General features: G+C 47.2%; 1 protein-coding gene across 1 annotated transcript in view; it reads right to left on the reverse strand.

Annotated features, from left to right (window-relative positions):
* The window catches only part of LOC122941650, a 34,024-nt gene extending 25,606 nt beyond the window's left edge, over positions 1-8,418 (reverse strand). Inside the window, exon 1 of the mRNA XM_044299056.1 lies at positions 7,553-8,418. Within this exon, the coding sequence (XP_044154991.1) occupies positions 7,553-8,192 (640 nt within the window). The 5' untranslated portion in view covers positions 8,193-8,418. The remainder of the gene's footprint in view (positions 1-7,552) is intronic.
* Positions 8,419-18,930: the final 10,512 nt, after the last annotated feature.

The raw sequence follows: 18,930 nt of genomic DNA on the forward strand, positions 1-18,930 counted from the left end.
TTAACATTGATGTTCCTTTGTCCCCCAGGATATGGGTCCTGGGAGACTTATCGGAGGTTAATTACCAGCCTATAAAACGCTGACTGCTGATTAAGGTGATGTTTCTGGCTAGGCTTCTCATTTCGAGAATATGGTTCTCCTCCTCTGCTCCAGACTGCAGTAACTGGTTGAGTTTGGTTGAGAAAGTGAAAAGTTATGAGAAGATTCTGTACAAACAAAGAGGATCCTACCTAAAGTGGGGTAAACTGTGGAAGGATTGGGACACGGTTAACTAATCCGGATTTTCCCTTTTTTCTTTTTCTTTTCGTTTATTTTTTTTTATTTTTTATTATTCTTTTCCTCCTGCAAGGTGAGGGGGGAGGGGGGGGGGGTGGTGGGTTGGGGCGTTGGGCTGGGGAAGATCTTATCAGTCTGGTCTTTTCTATATGAATTGTAACTCTGAAGAACGCGAAGTCACATCTGAGCACTGGAGTATCTCAAGGAATGCTGGGGGATGGCAGGACCCACCGGCATTAAATAATGGTTAAATTTTATGATCTTTCCATAATACCGTGCGGTTTATGGGCGGGGGTCCGGGGCTTGGGACTTCGGGGGTGCTGGGCAACGGGCGTGACCCGAGACGCGGTTCTTCCTGTCAGACATGAGGTCAGCGACATGACACATGTGTGGTATGGGTGTTATTATGTGTTCTCTTAATGGGACAGAGTCAGTTTTCGGCTATGTCTCTGTCCACATTTTCTTTAACTGCCAGTGATACTCAATCTGAGTCTTTTGGCATATGAGACACTAATTCGAATATATGTGAGGCACGGTTATGGAGGGCATCAACATTCAATTCTTAACTATATGGGGATGAGGCAGTAAAACATGCAAGTGGTTTTTCCACCATTGTGATAGAAGACTGCTGGACCCCCTCTCTTGCTTTACGAAATGTTTGTGATCAAAGATCGCTGTAAGCCCGGTACGCATGGTTTATGTGTGTATCAGGTGACTGGCCACATGACTGTTAATCCTGCCGATTGTGCTCACCCATGCTCGGAAGTGGGCGCACGTGGTGCGCGTTTGTTGCCTGGCGGCCGTCTGGGTTGCAGGCCTCTGATCCCTGCCTTTTATAGATAATATTACGTCAAAAGAGGTGTTTCGCGTATCCGCTTTATTAAGCTCCGGGTGGATCCTACTTTTCCCCCAGTATGTGAGATTTCCATTTGACTTTTAAGATCTACACACCTATGGGCACCTGTATGAAATTATGGTTAATCATGTTCACAAATCAGAATTGACGGACTTATGGATTTTATAATACCACAAATGTAACATTGACATGAATTTTTGTATTGTAATGAATAAAATATATTTAAAAAAAGGTAAAGACTGTGGCCTATGCGTGCTCCTAAAGCCCTGCCCACCAGATACGCCTGTGCCTTTTCCAATAGTTTGCAATTACCACCACCGATGCTGGATCCAGGGGGATAGTAACCATGGAAATGAGCAGTGTATAATGTGATGGAAAAATTTATCTAGCCAGCAAAGGAGGCAATATGAACAATCACAATACATTAGTAAGTGCCTTGTATTAACTTTCTCTACATGATAAATGTCATTTGCTGAAGTGAGACGACCCCTTTAATCCCTTAGAGACCACCAATATGCCTTTTTACGATAGTCACTAAGGCCTTAGGCTGGGCCGCCGTGCAGGAGTGCCGATCCAGGCTGTTTAACCCCTTACATGCCGCGGACCAGGGCGTCCGCTGAATGTAACGGGAACAGAGGGAGCAGACTCCCTCTGTCTCCCATCGACACCTCGCAAATGAGATTGCGGGGTGCCCTTGTGTGTAAATGCAGCCTGAGACCTGTTGTAGGCCCCAAGACTGACTTAAATGTTCTCAGGCTGGAAAAAACGTATTTCAATGAAAAAAAAAATAGCAAAAATAAAATCTCCCTCCCATTTACTTATGTAAATTATACAACATAAAAAAACTGCAGAATTGCTAATTTTTGCCTAGTCACCACCAAACAAACTTAATAACAAGCAATCAAAAAGTGTTATTTACCCCAGCATAAGGCTACATGCACATGACCGTATGTGTTTTGCGGATTACATCTGTATGCCATCTGTTTTTTGGGCGGATCCATTGTAACAATGCCTAAAACAGACAAGAATAGGACATTTTTTTGCGGGGCTACGGAACGGACATACTGATACGGACAGCACACGGTGTGCTGTCCGCATATTTTGCGGACCCAATGAAATGAATGGGTCTGCATCCTATCTGCCAAAAAAACGAAACTGACATGGAAGCAAACAATGTTCGTGTGCATGAGGCCTAATACCAATAAAATCTACAAGTTGTCCCCCAAAAATCAAGCCCTCACACAGCTCTATAGAAAGAAAAATAAAAAAGTTATGGGTCTTGGGATGCAGCGATGCAAAAAAGATTTTCTTCTTTTTTAAAATAAAGTGGTTTTATTGCAGAAAAGTAGTAAAACGTAAAAAAAAAATACCTACACATATTTGGTATCGCTGTATTCATACTGATCCAGAGAATAAAGCCATCATGTTTTTATTTTATTTTTATGCTGAAAATTGAACGCCGCAAAATTTAGAATGTAAAAACTCAGTGGTAGTATTGCTGTTTTTTTTCCCCATCTCCCTCCCAGAAAGAGTTAATAAAATCAGAAAGTTACGTGTACCCCAAAATGGTGCCATTAAAAAACACAAGCCCTTGTACTGCTACATAGATGGAAAAATAAAAAACGTAGCTCTTGGAAGGCCCACAATAGACTGGTCAGTAAGGGGTTAATGCCCTTCGACACCGGCCGATGACTGGCTGAACAAGTCTTCCCAATCACTGCCCACGATAAACAGGGCAATGATCATTTGCTTGTTCAGCAGCTGGCAGATACTGTTAATGCTCACTGGTTGGCAGCATGTCGTCCCACGTAAACAGGTACCAAAATGCAAAGCAATATCGGTGTATACAACTAGTGTAAGTCCTGCCTAAAGGGCATCTGTCAGCAGTTTTGTACCTATGACACTGTCTGACCTGTTGTATGTGCACTTGGCAGCTGAAGACATGTGTGTTGGTCCCATGTTCCTATGTTCTGGCATTGCTGAGAAAAATTATATTTTATTATATGCGAATGAGCCTCTAGGAGCAACAGGGGCGTTGCCATTACACCTAGAGTCTCTGCTCTCTCTGCAACTGCCGCATCCTCTGCACTTTGTTTGACTTAGCCAGGCAGTGTAAAAATATGGGTCAACTGAAAAGTCAAGGCAATCCAAGGGGGCCAGATTTTAACAAGACCGTTTTTCTAGCCTGTACAAAGCAATGCCCACTGCCAAGCATATAAAAGTATGTGTATTCCTCTTTATGTGAAAAAAACATCAACTAAGATACAAAAATAGTGACGCACATACCACGCCATAACCAGTTCTATAATAAATATAGAGAATGAGATGTAATAGTATTAATCAATAAATAAGGTGTGGGAGATTAGCTCGTGGGGATCACCTTTTTCTGAACAGACAGTCCGTAAGCAGGCAGTTTCCTTGAAAATCTGGCTTGTTGCCAGGTTTATTTAGGCACAAAGGTTTGCACAGCAGAAAACAAACAAAACATAAAGTAAATCCTTGCCGTCTGGCGCTAAGCTATACAGTCGTGTCCTGACTATACGGTGTGGGGCTGCTCCCCAACGTCCACAACACAAATGGTGAAGCAAACCTTTTTGTTTTTCCCGCATCCAAACATAGCTCTCTCTTCAGCAACACAGGTTACAGTCCTGAGACTCAGCACATGAGAGCCCTGCTGTGCTCTCTTCCTGTTTATTTAAAGTCCACCTGGAGGTGAACTCCAGTGGACCATAATCTCTGGACCGGAACCAAGCCTGCCACAGAGGCTGGAAAAACCCGGGCCGGATTCCGGTTCAGTCCCTGACAACAGAGCGCATGCGAGGTGAAACATACCTATCATCCACCACCTCACCTCGCATACCGTCACATATCCCCCCCCCCCTCTGCTCTAGCCCCCGCAGCTGAGCAACTGTCCCCAGCATACAATGCATGCGGGAGAGGGCATCTGCATTGTTTTGGAGCTTGCCCGGCCTATGCTCTACTGAAAACTTAAAGGGCTGTAAGGCCAGAAACCATCTTGTCACACGGCTATTTTTTTCCCTGTTGTCACACATCCACTTTAGGGGTGCATGGTCGGTGACTAGCTTAAACGACCTTCCCAATAAGTAATATTTCAGCGAGTCTAGGGCCCATTTAATAGCCAGACACTCCTTCTCAACAATGGCATAGTTCTTTTCATGCTTGTTCAGCTTTCGGCTCAGGTATACCACTGGGTGCTCCTCACCATCTCTGGTTTGGGATAGGACAGCCCCTAGGCCCACCTCAGAGGCGTCCGTCTGTACCACAAACTCCTTTGAGAAGTCCGGGGTTACCAACACCGGTAGTACACAAAGGGCCCGCTTTAACTTCTGGAAGGCCTCCTCAGCTTCAGGATTCCATTTAACCATGGCCGACCCTCTGCCCTTTGTCAGGTCGGTCAGAGGGGCGGCAATGGTGGCAAAGTCGGGTATAAACCGCCGGTAATACCCCGTAATGCCAATAAAGGCCCGAACTTGTTTTTTGTTTATCGGTTGGGGCCATTTTTGAATTGCCTCAACCTCATTGGTCTGGGGCTTGACCAGTCCCCGGCCAATAACGTAGCCAAGGTATTTGGCTTCCTCCAGGCCTATGGCACACTTTTTTGGGTTGGCCGTAAAACCTGCTTTCTTAAGAGAATCTACCACTGCTTGTACCCGGAGCAGGTGCGATTCCCAATCTGGGCTGTGGATGACCACATCGTCCAAATAAGCAGCTGCATACGGGCGATGTGGGCTCAAAGTTTTATCCATCATTCGTTGGAATGATGCAGGAGCTCCATGCAGACCAAAAGGCATCCGCTTATACTGAAACGAGCCTTCCGGAGTGGAAAAGGCCTTTTTCTCCTTGGCCGATTCAGTTAGGGGTATCTGCCAGTAGCCTTTCGTCAGGTCTAGGGTCGTTATGTAGCGGGCTTGTCCCAACCTGTCCACGAGTTCGTCGACCCGAGGCATCGGGTAGGCATCGAACTTGGAGACACTGTTCAGTTTCCTAAAGTCGTTACAAAACCTAACAGTGCCATCGGGTTTTGGGACCAGCACTATGGGGCTCGACCAATCACTGTGGGACTCTTCTATCACGTCCAACTCTAACATCATTTTTATTTCCTTTGCGACTGCCTCTCGCCTGGCCTCCGGTATTCTATATGGCTTTACATTTACGCGAACCCCAGGTTCTGTCACTATGTCATGCTGAATCACGTTGGTTCGTCCGGGTAAGGGGGAGAAAAAGTCTCTATTTTTGTACAAAAATGCCCTAACGTCACTTTGTTGCACCAGGGATAGGGACTCCGTTATGGGGACGTCAGGGATCACTGGTCGCCGGACTGTTGCGGCCGGAGACGTGGCCAACAAAGTCTCTCTGTCCTTCCAGGGTTTTAAGAGATTTACATGATAAATCTGTTGTGGCTTCCGTTTCCTGGGTTGGTAGACCCTGTCATTTACCTCTCCTACTTTTTCAACCACCTCAAAGGGGCCCTGCCACTTAGCCAGGAACTTGCTTTCAACCGTGGGAACCAGTACCAACACTCGGTCCCCGGGGCTGAAAGTACGGACCTTGGCACCCCGATTGTAGACCCTCCTCTGGGCCTCCTGGGCTCGCTCGATATGTTCACGAACCAGGGGCAAGACAGCTGCGATTCGATCCTGCATCAAGGAGACATGCTCTATGACGCTTCGATACGGGGTGGCCTCTCCTTCCCATGTTTCTTTAGCGACATCTAGCAGCCCCCTGGGATGTCTACCATACAAAAGCTCAAAGGGGGAATAATCTGTGGACACCTGCGGAACCTCGCGTATGGCAAACATGAGATATGGTAGCAAAAAATCCCAATTTTTCCCATCTCTGTCCACCACCTTTTTCAACATACTTTTCAGCGTTTTATTAAATCGCTCCACAAGTCCATCCGTTTGGGGGTGGTAGACAGAGGTGCGGAGATGGGAAATTTTATATACTTTACACAGTTCCTTGGTGACCCTGGACATAAATGGGGTGCCTTGATCGGTTAAGATCTCCTTTGGGATCCCGACTCGACTAAACACCTGGACTAACTCCTTGGCGATAGTCTTAGCGGAGGTGTTACGCAAGGAGATGGCCTCGGGGTAGCGTGTCGGATAGTCCAGGATTACCAGAATATGCTGGTGACCCCAGGCAGACTTCACCACTGGCCCCACCAGGTCCATGCCAATCCGTTCAAAAGGGACCTCAATTATTGGTAGAGCGACCAGGGGACTGCGAAAATGGGGCGCCGGTGCTGACAATTGGCACTCGGGGCACGACCCACAGTACTGCCTGACATCTGCATGCAACCCAGGCCAGAAAAATCTCCGGGCGATTCTCTCCCTGGTCTTTTCAACGCCGAGATGTCCCCCCATCACGTGACTATGTGCCAGGTCTAGTACGACCCTGCGGAAGGGTTTGGGAACCAGTAACTGTTCGACCTCGTCTTCTCCACATTTTATCACCTGATACAGTAAATTGTTGTTGAGGGCCATGTAGGGGAAGGACACCACCCAGTTAGGGACCACCGGTTCCCCATCCACCATCTTAACATTTTCCCTAGCTCTAATGAGGGTGACATCTCGCAGTTGTTCGGTACAGAAATCCTCTCTCCTGACTTCTAAATCTGGCATAACATTTGGACTACTCTCACTGTCAGGGTCAGAGACGTTCTCCCGTTCATTATACTCGAACTGAGGGCTAGCTTCCCGGTCCTCCGGCTCCCCAGCCAGGACAGGGAAAGGAAGAGGATCTCCTGCTTCTTCAACAACGTCCCTTTGGAAAAAAGGATCTGGCGACAGCTCCCGTGCTTCCCCAGCAGGGGGAGCTCTATCTACCAGTCTCCCCTTGCCTTCCCATAAGCTCCAAAAATGGGGAAAATCTCTCCCCACTAACGCTTCGTGAAGCAGCGACGGCACCACCCCGACTGAATCAACCTCAACCACTGCTGTCTGGTAGTCCCGTGTGTCCCCATGAATGCAAATGACCCCGATAGTACTGGGGTGTAGTTTGCTGGGGTTTACACAATCCTTCCTGATTAGTGTCACCACACTACCCGAGTCTAGCAGGGCTGTGAGTGGTTTTCCATCCACACAAATAGCACACATTTGTCTCTCGGTGTGACTCGAACATGCTGCAGTACACGCGACCTGTGCAAAAAGAGAAATGTGTCTTTCCTGTAAGCATAGTCACACTGCATAGGTTCATCATTTAAAGGACAGTTTGCAGCAATATGCCCAAATGCATGGCACCGATAACACTGTATGTGCTCTACCCCCAGTCCTTTGAAGGGTCCCAAAGACCTTCCTGGCTTCTTTGGCCAGTCTCCAGGTCTAGGACCCACAGTCTCATTAGCTGCAAAATCAGTCTTAACATTACCCCTGCTTTTGAACCCTGGAACAGTCTTACCAGATCCTGGGGGTGATCTTGCATCCCAAGACGCTCCACGGTGGGGCATAGACGGATTCAGCAAGTCCTCAGAAGCAAGGTACCTCTCCACTAGGTCCACCAACTGGGTTGCAGTGTTGGGGTCCCCCTGTCCGACCCACTTCTTCAGTGTCGCAGGGAGCGCACGCAGGTACCGGTCCATTACTACCCGCTCCACGATCTGAGGGCCGGTCAAGGTCTCTGGCTGCAACCACTTCCTGGTGAGATGGATCAGGTCAAACATTTGAGAGCGAGGTGGCTTGCTGCTGGAGTAACTCCACTGATGCACACGCTGGGCTCGGACTGCCATGGTGACACCCAAGCGTGCAAGTATCTCCGTCTTCAGTGTCTCATAGTCCTGGGCCTTATCCGGTTCGAGATCAAAGTACGCCTTTTGAGGTTCCCCGGTCAAGAACGGGGCCACTAGCCCCGCCCACTGTTCTTTTGGCCACTCCTCGCGGACAGCAACTCTCTCAAAAGTCGCAAGGTAGGCCTCAACATCATCAGTAGGTGTCATCTTCTGTAGGTGGTTGGAAGCACGTACCAATTTTGGTTCCCCTTGCGCAGGAGGTGCGAACCCCTTTTTCAGTTCCACAAGAGCCTCTGCAAACTGCCGATTCATCTCCTGTTGGGCGGCCTGTTGTGCTGCAGCGGCCTCTGCGACTTGGTGGTTGGATTCCCGCTAAGCGGCATTGGCCTGTAGCAGGGCCTTTAACATTTCCTCCATTTTCAGAAAATGCCCGCTGAGTCCACCACGTGTGGGAGATTAGCTCGTGGGGATCACCTTTTTCTGAACAGACAGTCCGTAAGCAGGCAGTTTCCTTGAAAATCTGGCTTGTTGCCAGGTTTATTTAGGCACAAAGGTTTGCACAGCAGAAAACAAACAAAACATAAAGTAAATCCTTGCCGTCTGGCGCTAAGCTATACAGTCGTGCCCTGACTATACGGTGTGGGGCTGCTCCCCAACATCCACAACACAAATGGTAAAGCAAACCTTTTGTTTTTCCCGCATCCAAACATAGCTCTCTCTTCAGCAACACAGGTTACAGTCCTGAGACTCAGCACATGAGAGCCCTGCTGTGCTCTCTTCCTGTTTATTTAAAGTCCACCTGGAGGTGAACTCCAGTGGACCATAATCTCTGGACCGGAACCAAGCCTGCCACAGAGGCTGGAAAAACCCGGGCCGGATTCCGGTTCAGTCCCTGACAACAGAGCGCATGCGAGGTGAAACATACCTATCATCCACCACCTCACCTCGCATACCGTCACAAAAGTTATATAATAATCTATGTGTAAAAAAAAACATATAACCCAGCATTGATGAAGACCTATATATACTCAAGCAAAATACATATCATAAAGTAAATACCAAAGATCATACAGACCAAATGATGGCACGCAGAAAAGCCAAACACGTGTTTCGCACTCGCTTCCTCTAGATGTTGCCCCTCATTCTTCATAGATTGGTTTATGCTCCATCTGGATGGATCTTTACAGCAGTTGTCTGAAGGCCATAAATCTGTTTTTCTCTAAGTAATGAGTGACTGTTATACTTTAACTTCTGGCCTTTTTCTTCAAGCTACCTTTCCACTGCACTGATCCCCACGGAGCAATGGTCTGAGGGAGTACCCTGTGACACAACACCTCATCAGGGTCACTACCACTCCCATTCTCTGCACCGGCTCCTCAGGTGCTCGCTGCATCATTCTGCCTTAGGGCTCTTTCACACCTGCGTTATTGTCTTCTGGCATAGAGTTCCGTCGTCGGGGCTCTATGCCGGAAGAATACAGATCAGGATTATCCTAATGCATTCTGAATGGACAGTCCGTCCTTCAGGATGCATCAGGATGTCTTCCGTTCCGGAACGGAACGTTTTTTGGCCGCAGCAAATAGCGCAGCATGCTGCGCTTTTTGCTCCGGCCAAAAATCCGGAACACTTGCCGCAAGGCCGGATCCGGAATGAATGCCCATTGAAAGGCATTCATCCGGATCCGGCCTTAAGCTAAACGTCGTTTCGGCGCATTGCCGGATGCGACGTTTAGCTTTTTCTCAATGGTTACCATGGCTGCCGGGACGCTAAAGTCCTGGCAGCCATGGTAAAGTGTAGTGGGGTGCAGCATACTTACCATCCGTGCGGCTCCCGGGGCGCTCCAGAGTGACGTCAGGGCGCCCCAGGCGCATGGATGACGTGATCGCATGGATCACATGATCCATGCGCATGGGGCGCTCTGACGTCACTCTGGAGCGCCCGGGAGCCGCGCGGACTGTAAGTATACCGCTCCCCCACTCCCCGCTCCTACTATGGCAACCAGGACTTTAATAGCGTCCTGGCTGCCATAGTAACACTGAAAGCATTTTGAAGACGGATCCGTCTTCAAATGCTTTCAGTACACTTGCGTTTTTCCGGATCCGGCGTGTAATTCCGGCAAGTGGAGTACACGCCGGATCCGGACAACGCAAGTGTGAAAGAGGCCTAAGCCAGGGTATTTAGACACAAGGCTAGAGGCGTAAACTGCACCTTTGCCTCCAAGGAAAGCCGAACTTCAACTTACTATGCAGCAGGTCCATAAATAGTTAAATATGTAACAGAAAGCAATCAGTGATTTGGCAGGCAGATTGGCGCGTTGAAAAAATGTTATTGTTTTAAACTTTCACTTTCCGTAGATCTTCAGACAGGGGATACAAACGTCTGCACATTTCTGTGTTGTGCAATATCCTTTTCTGTCCACAAATGTTAATTGTATAGCTTTCATTTTCTTTTCTTTTTTATTAATTCTTTATTTTCAAAATTTTTCAATCTTGAGACATACCAACAAAGCCTGATGGCCATAGACTGATATTCTATAAAGGTAGTGTTAGGCTACATGCACACGTTCAGGATTCATGTGCGGAGAATCCGCACTGAAATCTGCAGGTGTTCACAGGCAAATCCGTGCGGTCAATCCGCATTAATTGGTGTGGATTTGCATGCGGATTTGCGTGCAGATTTGGTGCGGATTCAGTGCAGATTTTCTGCATGCGGATTTCACTAAGTGAATTAAGGAAATCCAGTCAGGAAAAAAAAAATTAATTGACATGTCGCGGATTTTAAAATCCGCACCGCAGGTCAAAATCCGCGCGGAAAAAATCTGCATTGTGTGCATTGAGAATTTCAAATTCTTATAGAATACAATGTACATGACCTACAGTGCGGATTTTCCGCACGCAAATCCGCGCGAAAAATCCGCACGCAATCCTGATCGTGTACAGGGGGCCTTGCAAGTAATCAGGCAGAACATATAGTAACTTCATAATATAACATCAAAATATCCAAAAATAGTAGCCAGAGTTGTTACAAAATTCACATTCCCCTGTGCCCCTCCCAGAGATTCAATAGTATACCAAAGGTGTAATACATTGGAGTGTTCAAGGTGGCATTGGCTACCTAAATATTGAACACATTATACATTAGAAAAAAGGATGAAGGAAAGAGAGCAGTATGAAAGGAAAGAAATTTTTGGAGAAGAAAAAAAGTGAGAAGAGCGAGAAGAAGGGGAAAAAGAAGGGGGAGGGGAGGGGGGGGGGTCAAACATCAGTATCTAAGGGTTCTTGCACACTTGCGTTGTTCTGTTCCGGCATAGAGTTCCGTCGTCGGGGCTCTATGCCGGAAGAATCCTGATCAGTTTTATCCCAATGCATTCTGAATGGAGTGAAATCCGTTCAGGATGCATCAGGATGTCTTCAGTTCAGGACCGGAATGTTTTTTGGCCGGAGAAAATACCGCAGCATGCTGCGCTTTTTGCTCCGGCCAAAAATCCTGAACACTTGCCGCAAGGCCGGATCCGGAATTAATGCCCACTGAAAGGCATTAATCCGGAACCAGCCTTAAGCTAAACGTCGTTTCGGCGCATTACCGGATCCGACGTTTAGCTTTTTCTGAATGGTTACCATGGCTGCCGGGACACTAAAGTCCAGTTTGCCATGGTAAAGTGTAGTGGGGAGCGGGGCAGCAGTATACTTACCGTCCGTGTGGCTCCCGGGGCGCTTCAGAGTGACGTCAGGGCTCCCCACACGCATGTGATCCATGCGCTTGGGGCGCTCTGACGTCATTCTGGAGCGCCCCGGGAGCCGCACGGACTGTAAGTATACCGCTCCCCCGCTCCCCACTACTACTATGGCAACCAGGACTTTAATAGCATCCTGGCTGCCATAGTAACACTGAACGCATTTTGAAGACTGATCCGTCTGCAAAAGCAGTACATTTTAGATCTTTCTGGCCATAGTTAACACCTTTGATTTCCGAGGTCTGACTGACCAGCTGAATGAGTGTCTCTACCACGAGAATGAATAGGGAAGGAGATAATGGGCACCCTTGTCTTGTCCCGTTTGTTATTTCAAAGGTTGGGGAGAGTGTGCCATTGACTTTCAATCTGGCATGTGGTTGCTGGTATAGTGTAAATATCCAATGTATGAATGGATCAGGGATGGCAAATTTTTCTAGGGTCAATTTCATGAAGTTCCAGTTGACCCTGTCGAACGCCTTCTCAGCGTCTATGCTCAGCAGGGTCAGCGGGAACCCCTTTGTTTTAGCAGCGTGAATTGCGTGAAAGATCCGGTGTGAGTTATCTTTCCCCTCTTTGCCTTGGATAAATCCCGACTGTTCTGGACCCATCAGGTAGGGTAATATTTTGCTTAATCTAGTTGCTAGGATTTTGGCCCAAATCTTCAGATCTAGAATCAAGAGGGAAATCGGCCTATAACGTCCACAGTTCTGAGGATCTTTGCCTTCTTTGTGGATAAGTGTGACATACGATTCTTGTGTCTGTCTAGGCAGGAAACCTCCCTGCATTAATGCATTGCAAACGTCGGTAAGTCGGGGTATGAGAATGTCTCGAAAACTCCTATAATACAGAAGAGGCAGACCATCTGGTCCTGGACTCTTGCCTGGGGGAAAACTGCGTATAATAGAACTCGCTTCCTCCGATGTGACTGTTATAGTTAGTGAGTCTAAGTCGTCCGGGTGAACTGACGGTAGCTTGAGGGAATTTAGGAATTCTGTGATTCTGTGTCTGTCTAATATCTTTTTGGTCTGGGGATTTTGATTTGTTAAGGTTATACAGGTCCTTCTAAAAAAATTAGCATATTGTGATAAAGTTCATTATTTTCTGTAATGTACTGATAAACATCAGACTTTCATATATTTTAGATTCATTACACACCAACTGAAGTAGTTCAAGCCTTTTATTGTTTTAATATTGATGATTTTGGCATACAGCTCATGAAAACCCCAAATTCCGATCTAAAAAAATTAGCATATCATGAAAAGGTTCTCTAAACGAGCTATTAACCTAATCATCTGAATCAACGAATTAACTCTAAACACCTGCAAAAGATTCCTGAGGCTTTTAAAAACTCCCAGCCTGGTTCACTACTCAAAACCGCAATCATGGGTAAGACTGCCGACCTGACTGCTGTCCAGAAGGCCATCATTGACACCCTCAAGCAAGAGGGTAAGACACAGAAAGAAGTTTCTGAACGGATAGGCTGTTCCCAGAGTGCTGTATCAAGGCACCTCAGTGGGAAGTCTGTGGGAAGGAAAAAGTGTGGCAGAAAACGCTGCACAACGAGAAGAGGTGACCGGACCCTGAGGAAGATTGTGGAGAAGGACCGATTCCAGACCTTGGGGGACCTGCGGAAGCAGTGGACTGAGTCTGGAGTAGAAACATCCAGAGCCACCGTGTACAGGAAATGGGCTACAGGTGCCGCATTCCCCAGAAACAGCAGCAGAAGCGCCTGACCTGGGCTACAGAGAAGCAGCACTGGACTGTTGCTCAGTGGTCCAAAGTACTTTTTTCGGATGAAACCAAATTTTGCATGTCATTCGAAAATCAAGGTGCCAGAGTCTGGAGGAAGACTGGAGAGAGGGAAATGCCAAAATGCCTGAAGTCCAGTGTCAAGTACCCACAGTCAGTGATGGTCTGGGGTGCCATGTCAGCTGCTGGTGTTGGTCCACTGTGTTTTATCAAGGGCAGGGTCAATGCAGCTAGCCATCAGGAGATTTTGGAGTACTTCATGCTTCCACCTGCTGAAAAGCTTTATGGAGATGAAGATTTCATTTTTCAGCACGACCTGGCACCTGCTCACAGTGCCAAAACCACTGGTAAATGGTTTACTGACCATGGTATTACTGTGCTCAATTGGCCTGCCAACTCTCCTGACCTGAACCCCATAGAGAATCTGTGGGATATTGGGAAGAGAAAGTTGAGAGACGCAAGACCCAACACTCTGGATGAGCTTAAGGCCGCTATCGAAGCATCCTGGGCCTCCATAACACCTCAGCAGTGCCACAGGCTGATTGCCTCCATGCCACGCCGCATTGAAGCCGTCATTTCTGCAAAAGGATTCCCGACCAAGTATTGAGCGCAGAACTGAACATAATTATTTGAAGGTTGACTTTTTTGGTATTAAAAACACTTTTCTTTTATTGGTCGGATAAAATTATGCTAATTTTTTTAGATAGGAATTTGGGGTTTTCATGAGCTGTATGCCAAAATCATCAATATTAAAACAATAAAAGGCTTGAACTAATTCAGTTGGTGTATAATGAATCTAAAATATATGAAAGTCTGATGTTTATCAGTACATTACAGAAAATAATGAACTTTATCACAATATGCTAATTTTTTTAGAAGGACCTGTATAGCCCCTCAAAAATTTTTGGAAGGCCCTTGCTATCTCAGCCGTTTCTTGGGTGACGTTACCATCTATCTTTTTTATTTTAGAGATGTATGTTACATTTTTTGTCTTTTTTAGTAATGAGGACATCAATTTGCCCCTTTGTTCCCATGGGCGTACACTTTGTGTTGAAAGTTTAACATCTGCTTCCTCACTTTCTGGGCTAAAAGTTTAAGTTGCAGTCTAAGTTCCGCAACTTCCTCTTGTTTCTTTCTGCTTGCAGATAGTTTGTTTAGCTTTTCTACTCTCATTATCTGAGCTAGTATGGAGTCTAGAGTCTTCTGATGTTCCTTTTTAACCCTGGTGCCAATGGAAATGAAGGGATGAGGGGGAAGGGGTGGGGGGAAGCGGGGGTAAGGGAGAGGGAGGTGGGGGGGGGGGGGGAGAGGCAGTAATATTCCCATATCTGAGATTAGGGGTAACAATAAATATAATAAATATAGAGAATGAGGTGTAATAGTATTAATCAATAAATAAGGTCATATAATGTTAATGTCAATCAATGTGTAAAAAACCCATATAAGCCACCATTGATGAAGACCTATATATACTCAAGCAAAATACATATCATAAAGTAAATACCAAAGATCATACAGACCAAATGATGGGACGCAGAAAAGCCAAACACGTGTTTCGCACTCGCTTCCTCTAGATGTTGCCCCTCATTCTTCATAGATTGGTTTATGCTCCATCTGGATGGATCTTTACAGCAGTTGTCTGAAGGCCATAAATCTGTTTTTCTCTAAGTAATGAGTGACTGTTATACTTTAACTTCTGGCCTTTTTCTTCAAGCTACCTTTCCACTGCACTGATCCCCACAGAGCAATGGTCTGAGGAGAACCCTGTGATACAACACCTCATCAGGGTCACTACCACTCCCATTCTCTGCATCGGCTCCTCAGGTGCTCGCTGCACCATTCTGCCTTAGCCAGGGTATTTAGACAAGGCTAGAGGCGTAAACTGCACCTTTGCCTCCAAGGAAAGCCGAACTTCAACTTACTATGCAGCAGCAGGTCCATAAATAGTTAAATATGTAACAGAAAGCAATCAGTGATTTGGCAGGCAGATTGGCGCGTTGAAAAAATGTTATTGTTTAAACTTTCACTTTCCGTAGATCTTCAGGGGATACAAACGTCTGCACATTTCTGTGTTGTGCAATATCCTTTTCTGTCCACAAATTTTAATTGTATAGCTTTCATTTTCTTTTTTATTTTATTAATTCTTTATTTTCAAAAATTTTCAATCTTGAGACATACCAACAAAGCCTGATGGCCATAGACTGATATTCTATAAAGGTAGTGTTACAAGTAATCAGGCAGAACATATAGTAACTTCATAATATAACATCAAAATATCCAAAAAATAGTAGCCAGAGTTGTTACAAAATTCACATTCCCCTGTGCCCCTCCCAGAGAGTCAATAGTATACCAAAGGTGTAATACATTGGAGTGTTCAAGGTGGCATTGGCTACCTAAATATTGAACATATTATACATTAGAAAAAAGGATGAAGGAAAGAGAGCAGTATGAAAGGAAAGACATTTTTGGAGAAGAATAAAAGTGAGAAGAGCGAGAAAAAGGGGAAAAAAAAGGGGGAGGGGAGGGGGGGGGTCGAACATCAGTACCTAAGGGCTCTTTCACACTTGCGTTCTTTTGTTCCGGCATAGAGTTCCGTCGTCGGGGCTCTATGCCGTAAAAATCCTGATCAGGATTATCCCCATGCATTCTGAATGGAGAGAAATCCGTTCAGGATGCATCAGGATGTCTTCCGTTCCGGAACGGAACGTTTTTTGGCCGCAGCAAATAGCGCAGCATGCTGCGCTTTTTGCTCCGGCCAAAAATCCGGAACACTTGCCGCAAGGCCGGATCCGGAATGAATGCCCATTGAAAGGCATTGATCCGGATCTGGCCTTAAGCTAAATGTTGTTTCGGCGCATTACCGGATCCGACGTTTAGCTTTTTCTGAATAGTTACCATGGCTGCCGGGACGCTAAAGTCCTGTTTGCCATGGTAAAGTGTAGTGGGGAGCAGTATACTTACCAGCCTTGTGGCTCCCGGGGCGCTTCGGAGTGACGTCGGGGCGCCCCACACGCATGTGATCCATGCACATGGGGCGCTCTGACGTCATTCTGGAGCGCCCCGGGAGCCACACGGACTGTAAGTATACTGCTCCCCCGCTCCCCACTACTACTATGGCAATCAGGACTTTAATAGCGTCCTGGCTGCCATAGTAACACTGAACGCATTTTGAAGACTGATCCGTCTTCAAATGCTTTCAGTTCACTTGCGTTTTTCCGGATCCGGCGTGTAATTCCGGCAAATAGAGTACACGACGGATCCGGACAACGCAAGTGTGAAAGAGCCCTAAGAGAGCTAGTCAGAGTTTAAAAGGCTGGTCAGATGCTTACAAAGCTGATCAGGTGATGCCAGTCCGCCCAGGTTAAGCCATCGAACTGTCACCATAGCATTTCACATCACCCACTGTCATTCAGTGACCTCCAAGGTTGCCACGTTTTCAAGAATTTCTCGTGGCTTCTATTAATCCAACTGGTCATTTCTTCGAATTGGCAGATTTGATTGACTTTAGCCTTCCATTCTTGTATTGAGGGAGAATTGGTATTCTTCCAGTGGAGAGGTATGATGGCTTTAGCAGCCGAAATGAGATGGGTTACTAAGTTGTGTTTAGATGGCCTATAAAGGTCAGTTGGTAGTGAAAAGAACACTATTTCTAACGTGATCTTAAGCTCAGGAGTTAAGACTTTATTTATTATCTTGGTAACACCCTCCCAAAAAGGGATAATCAGTGGGCATGTCCACCATATGTGGGATAATGATCCTACTCCTTTGCCACATCTCCAGCACAGCCGATCAGGGGACAGACCCCTCTTGTGTAAGAACTCCGGGGTTCTGTACCATCTGGAGAGAAGTTTGAAATGGTTTTCTTGTAGACGTATGCATGGTGACGATCCATGTGAGAAAGCTAGGAGCTTTTTAAGTTCCTGATCTGAAAAGACATTGTCACGCTCTCTCTCCCATTCTCTGACGTACAAAGGCTTTTTCACCTCACCTTCTGCTCCCACCTGTCATGGAACCATGAACCGGACGTACAACAGAGATAAGTGGAAATAAGAAGGCTTTATTAAAAAATCAAGCTGTAAGGCGAAAGTCCAAACGGATGGCTAAAACGAAGCAGGGTCTTGCGAAGCCAAAGGTCAGGAACCAGAAGGGTGGTCAGACGAAGCCTGGATCAGGAACCAGCAGGGTAGTCAGACGAAGCCTGGATCAGGAACCAGCAGGGTAGTCAGACGAAGCCAGGATCAGGAACCAGAAGGGTAGTCAGACGAAGCCAGGATCAGGAACCAGAAGCAGCAGCAGTCTTAGAAGCATGTGAACACAGGAGGACCAAGCAAGGAACTGAAGCCACAGACCTCCTATATATATGAGCTGGGCATCCAGCTCCTCCCAGTGGGAAGGAGAAGCCGCAGGGTGGGAGGCTACAAGAAACCAAGATGGCCGCCAGCACATGTCAAACGAAGGGGAACAGCAGAAGGTAAGACCATGACAGTACCTCCCCCTCAAGGGCCCCTCCTCCGCGGAGTAAAGAACGGTTTCTGAGGGAAGCGTGCGTGGAAGGCTCGGAGCAAGGCAGGAGCATGGACATCTGCGGAGGGAACCCAGGAACGCTCCTCTGGACCATAACCACGCCAATGGACCAAAAACTGCACCCGACCGCGGACCAGGCGTGAGTCCAGGATATTGCTCACCTCATACTCCTCACGATTGCCCACTTGGACCGGACGAGGCCGAGGAACCGAGGAAGTGAAACGATTACACACCAGTGGCTTCAACAGGGAGACATGAAACACGTTGGAGATCCGCATGCCAGGAGGAAGCGCAAGGGCATAGGCTACCGGGTTTACCCTGCGAAGCACTCGGAAGGGACCAACAAAGCGAGGCGCCAGCTTGGGAGTGGGCACTCGAAGGTTGAGGTTGCGGGTGGACAACCATACGCGGTCTCCGACCTGGTAGGAAGGAGCGGGCGCTCATCTGCGATCAGCCTGGAGTCTCTGGCGCTGCGCAGAGACCTCAAGGGACCTCTGGATCTGTACCCAAGAAGCACGTAGGACGGAAAGGTGATCCTCCACAGCCGGAATATCCTGTGGAGAGAATGCCTCCGGTAACACGGCAGGTTGGAACCCATAATTGGCCATGAAGGGAGACGTCCCAGAGGAAGAGTTCACCGCCGTGTTCCTGGCAAACTCAGCCCAAGGCAGGAGGTCAACCCAATTGTCTTGGTGATCGGAGACATAGCAACGAAGGAATTGCTCCAAGGCCTGATTGGATCGTTCTGCGGCCCCATTGGACTGAGGGTGGTAGGCCGAGGAGAAAGAGAGATGAATCCCCAACTGGGAGCAAAAGGTGCGCCAGAACCTGGACACAAACTGACTCCCCCGATCCGACACAATCTCCTTGGGCAACCCGTGCAACCGGAAGACCTCCCTGGCAAAAATCGTGGCCAACTCTTGTGCAGAGGGTAACTTCTTGAGAGGAACACAGTGGCACATTTTGGAAAACCGATCCACTATCATGAGAATGACCGTATGGCCTCGGGATGCAGGGAGGTCCACAATGAAATCCATCCCCAGG

Source organism: Bufo gargarizans, chromosome 6, assembly GCF_014858855.1.
Source record: "Bufo gargarizans isolate SCDJY-AF-19 chromosome 6, ASM1485885v1, whole genome shotgun sequence".
NCBI classification, from domain to species: domain Eukaryota; kingdom Metazoa; phylum Chordata; class Amphibia; order Anura; family Bufonidae; genus Bufo; species Bufo gargarizans.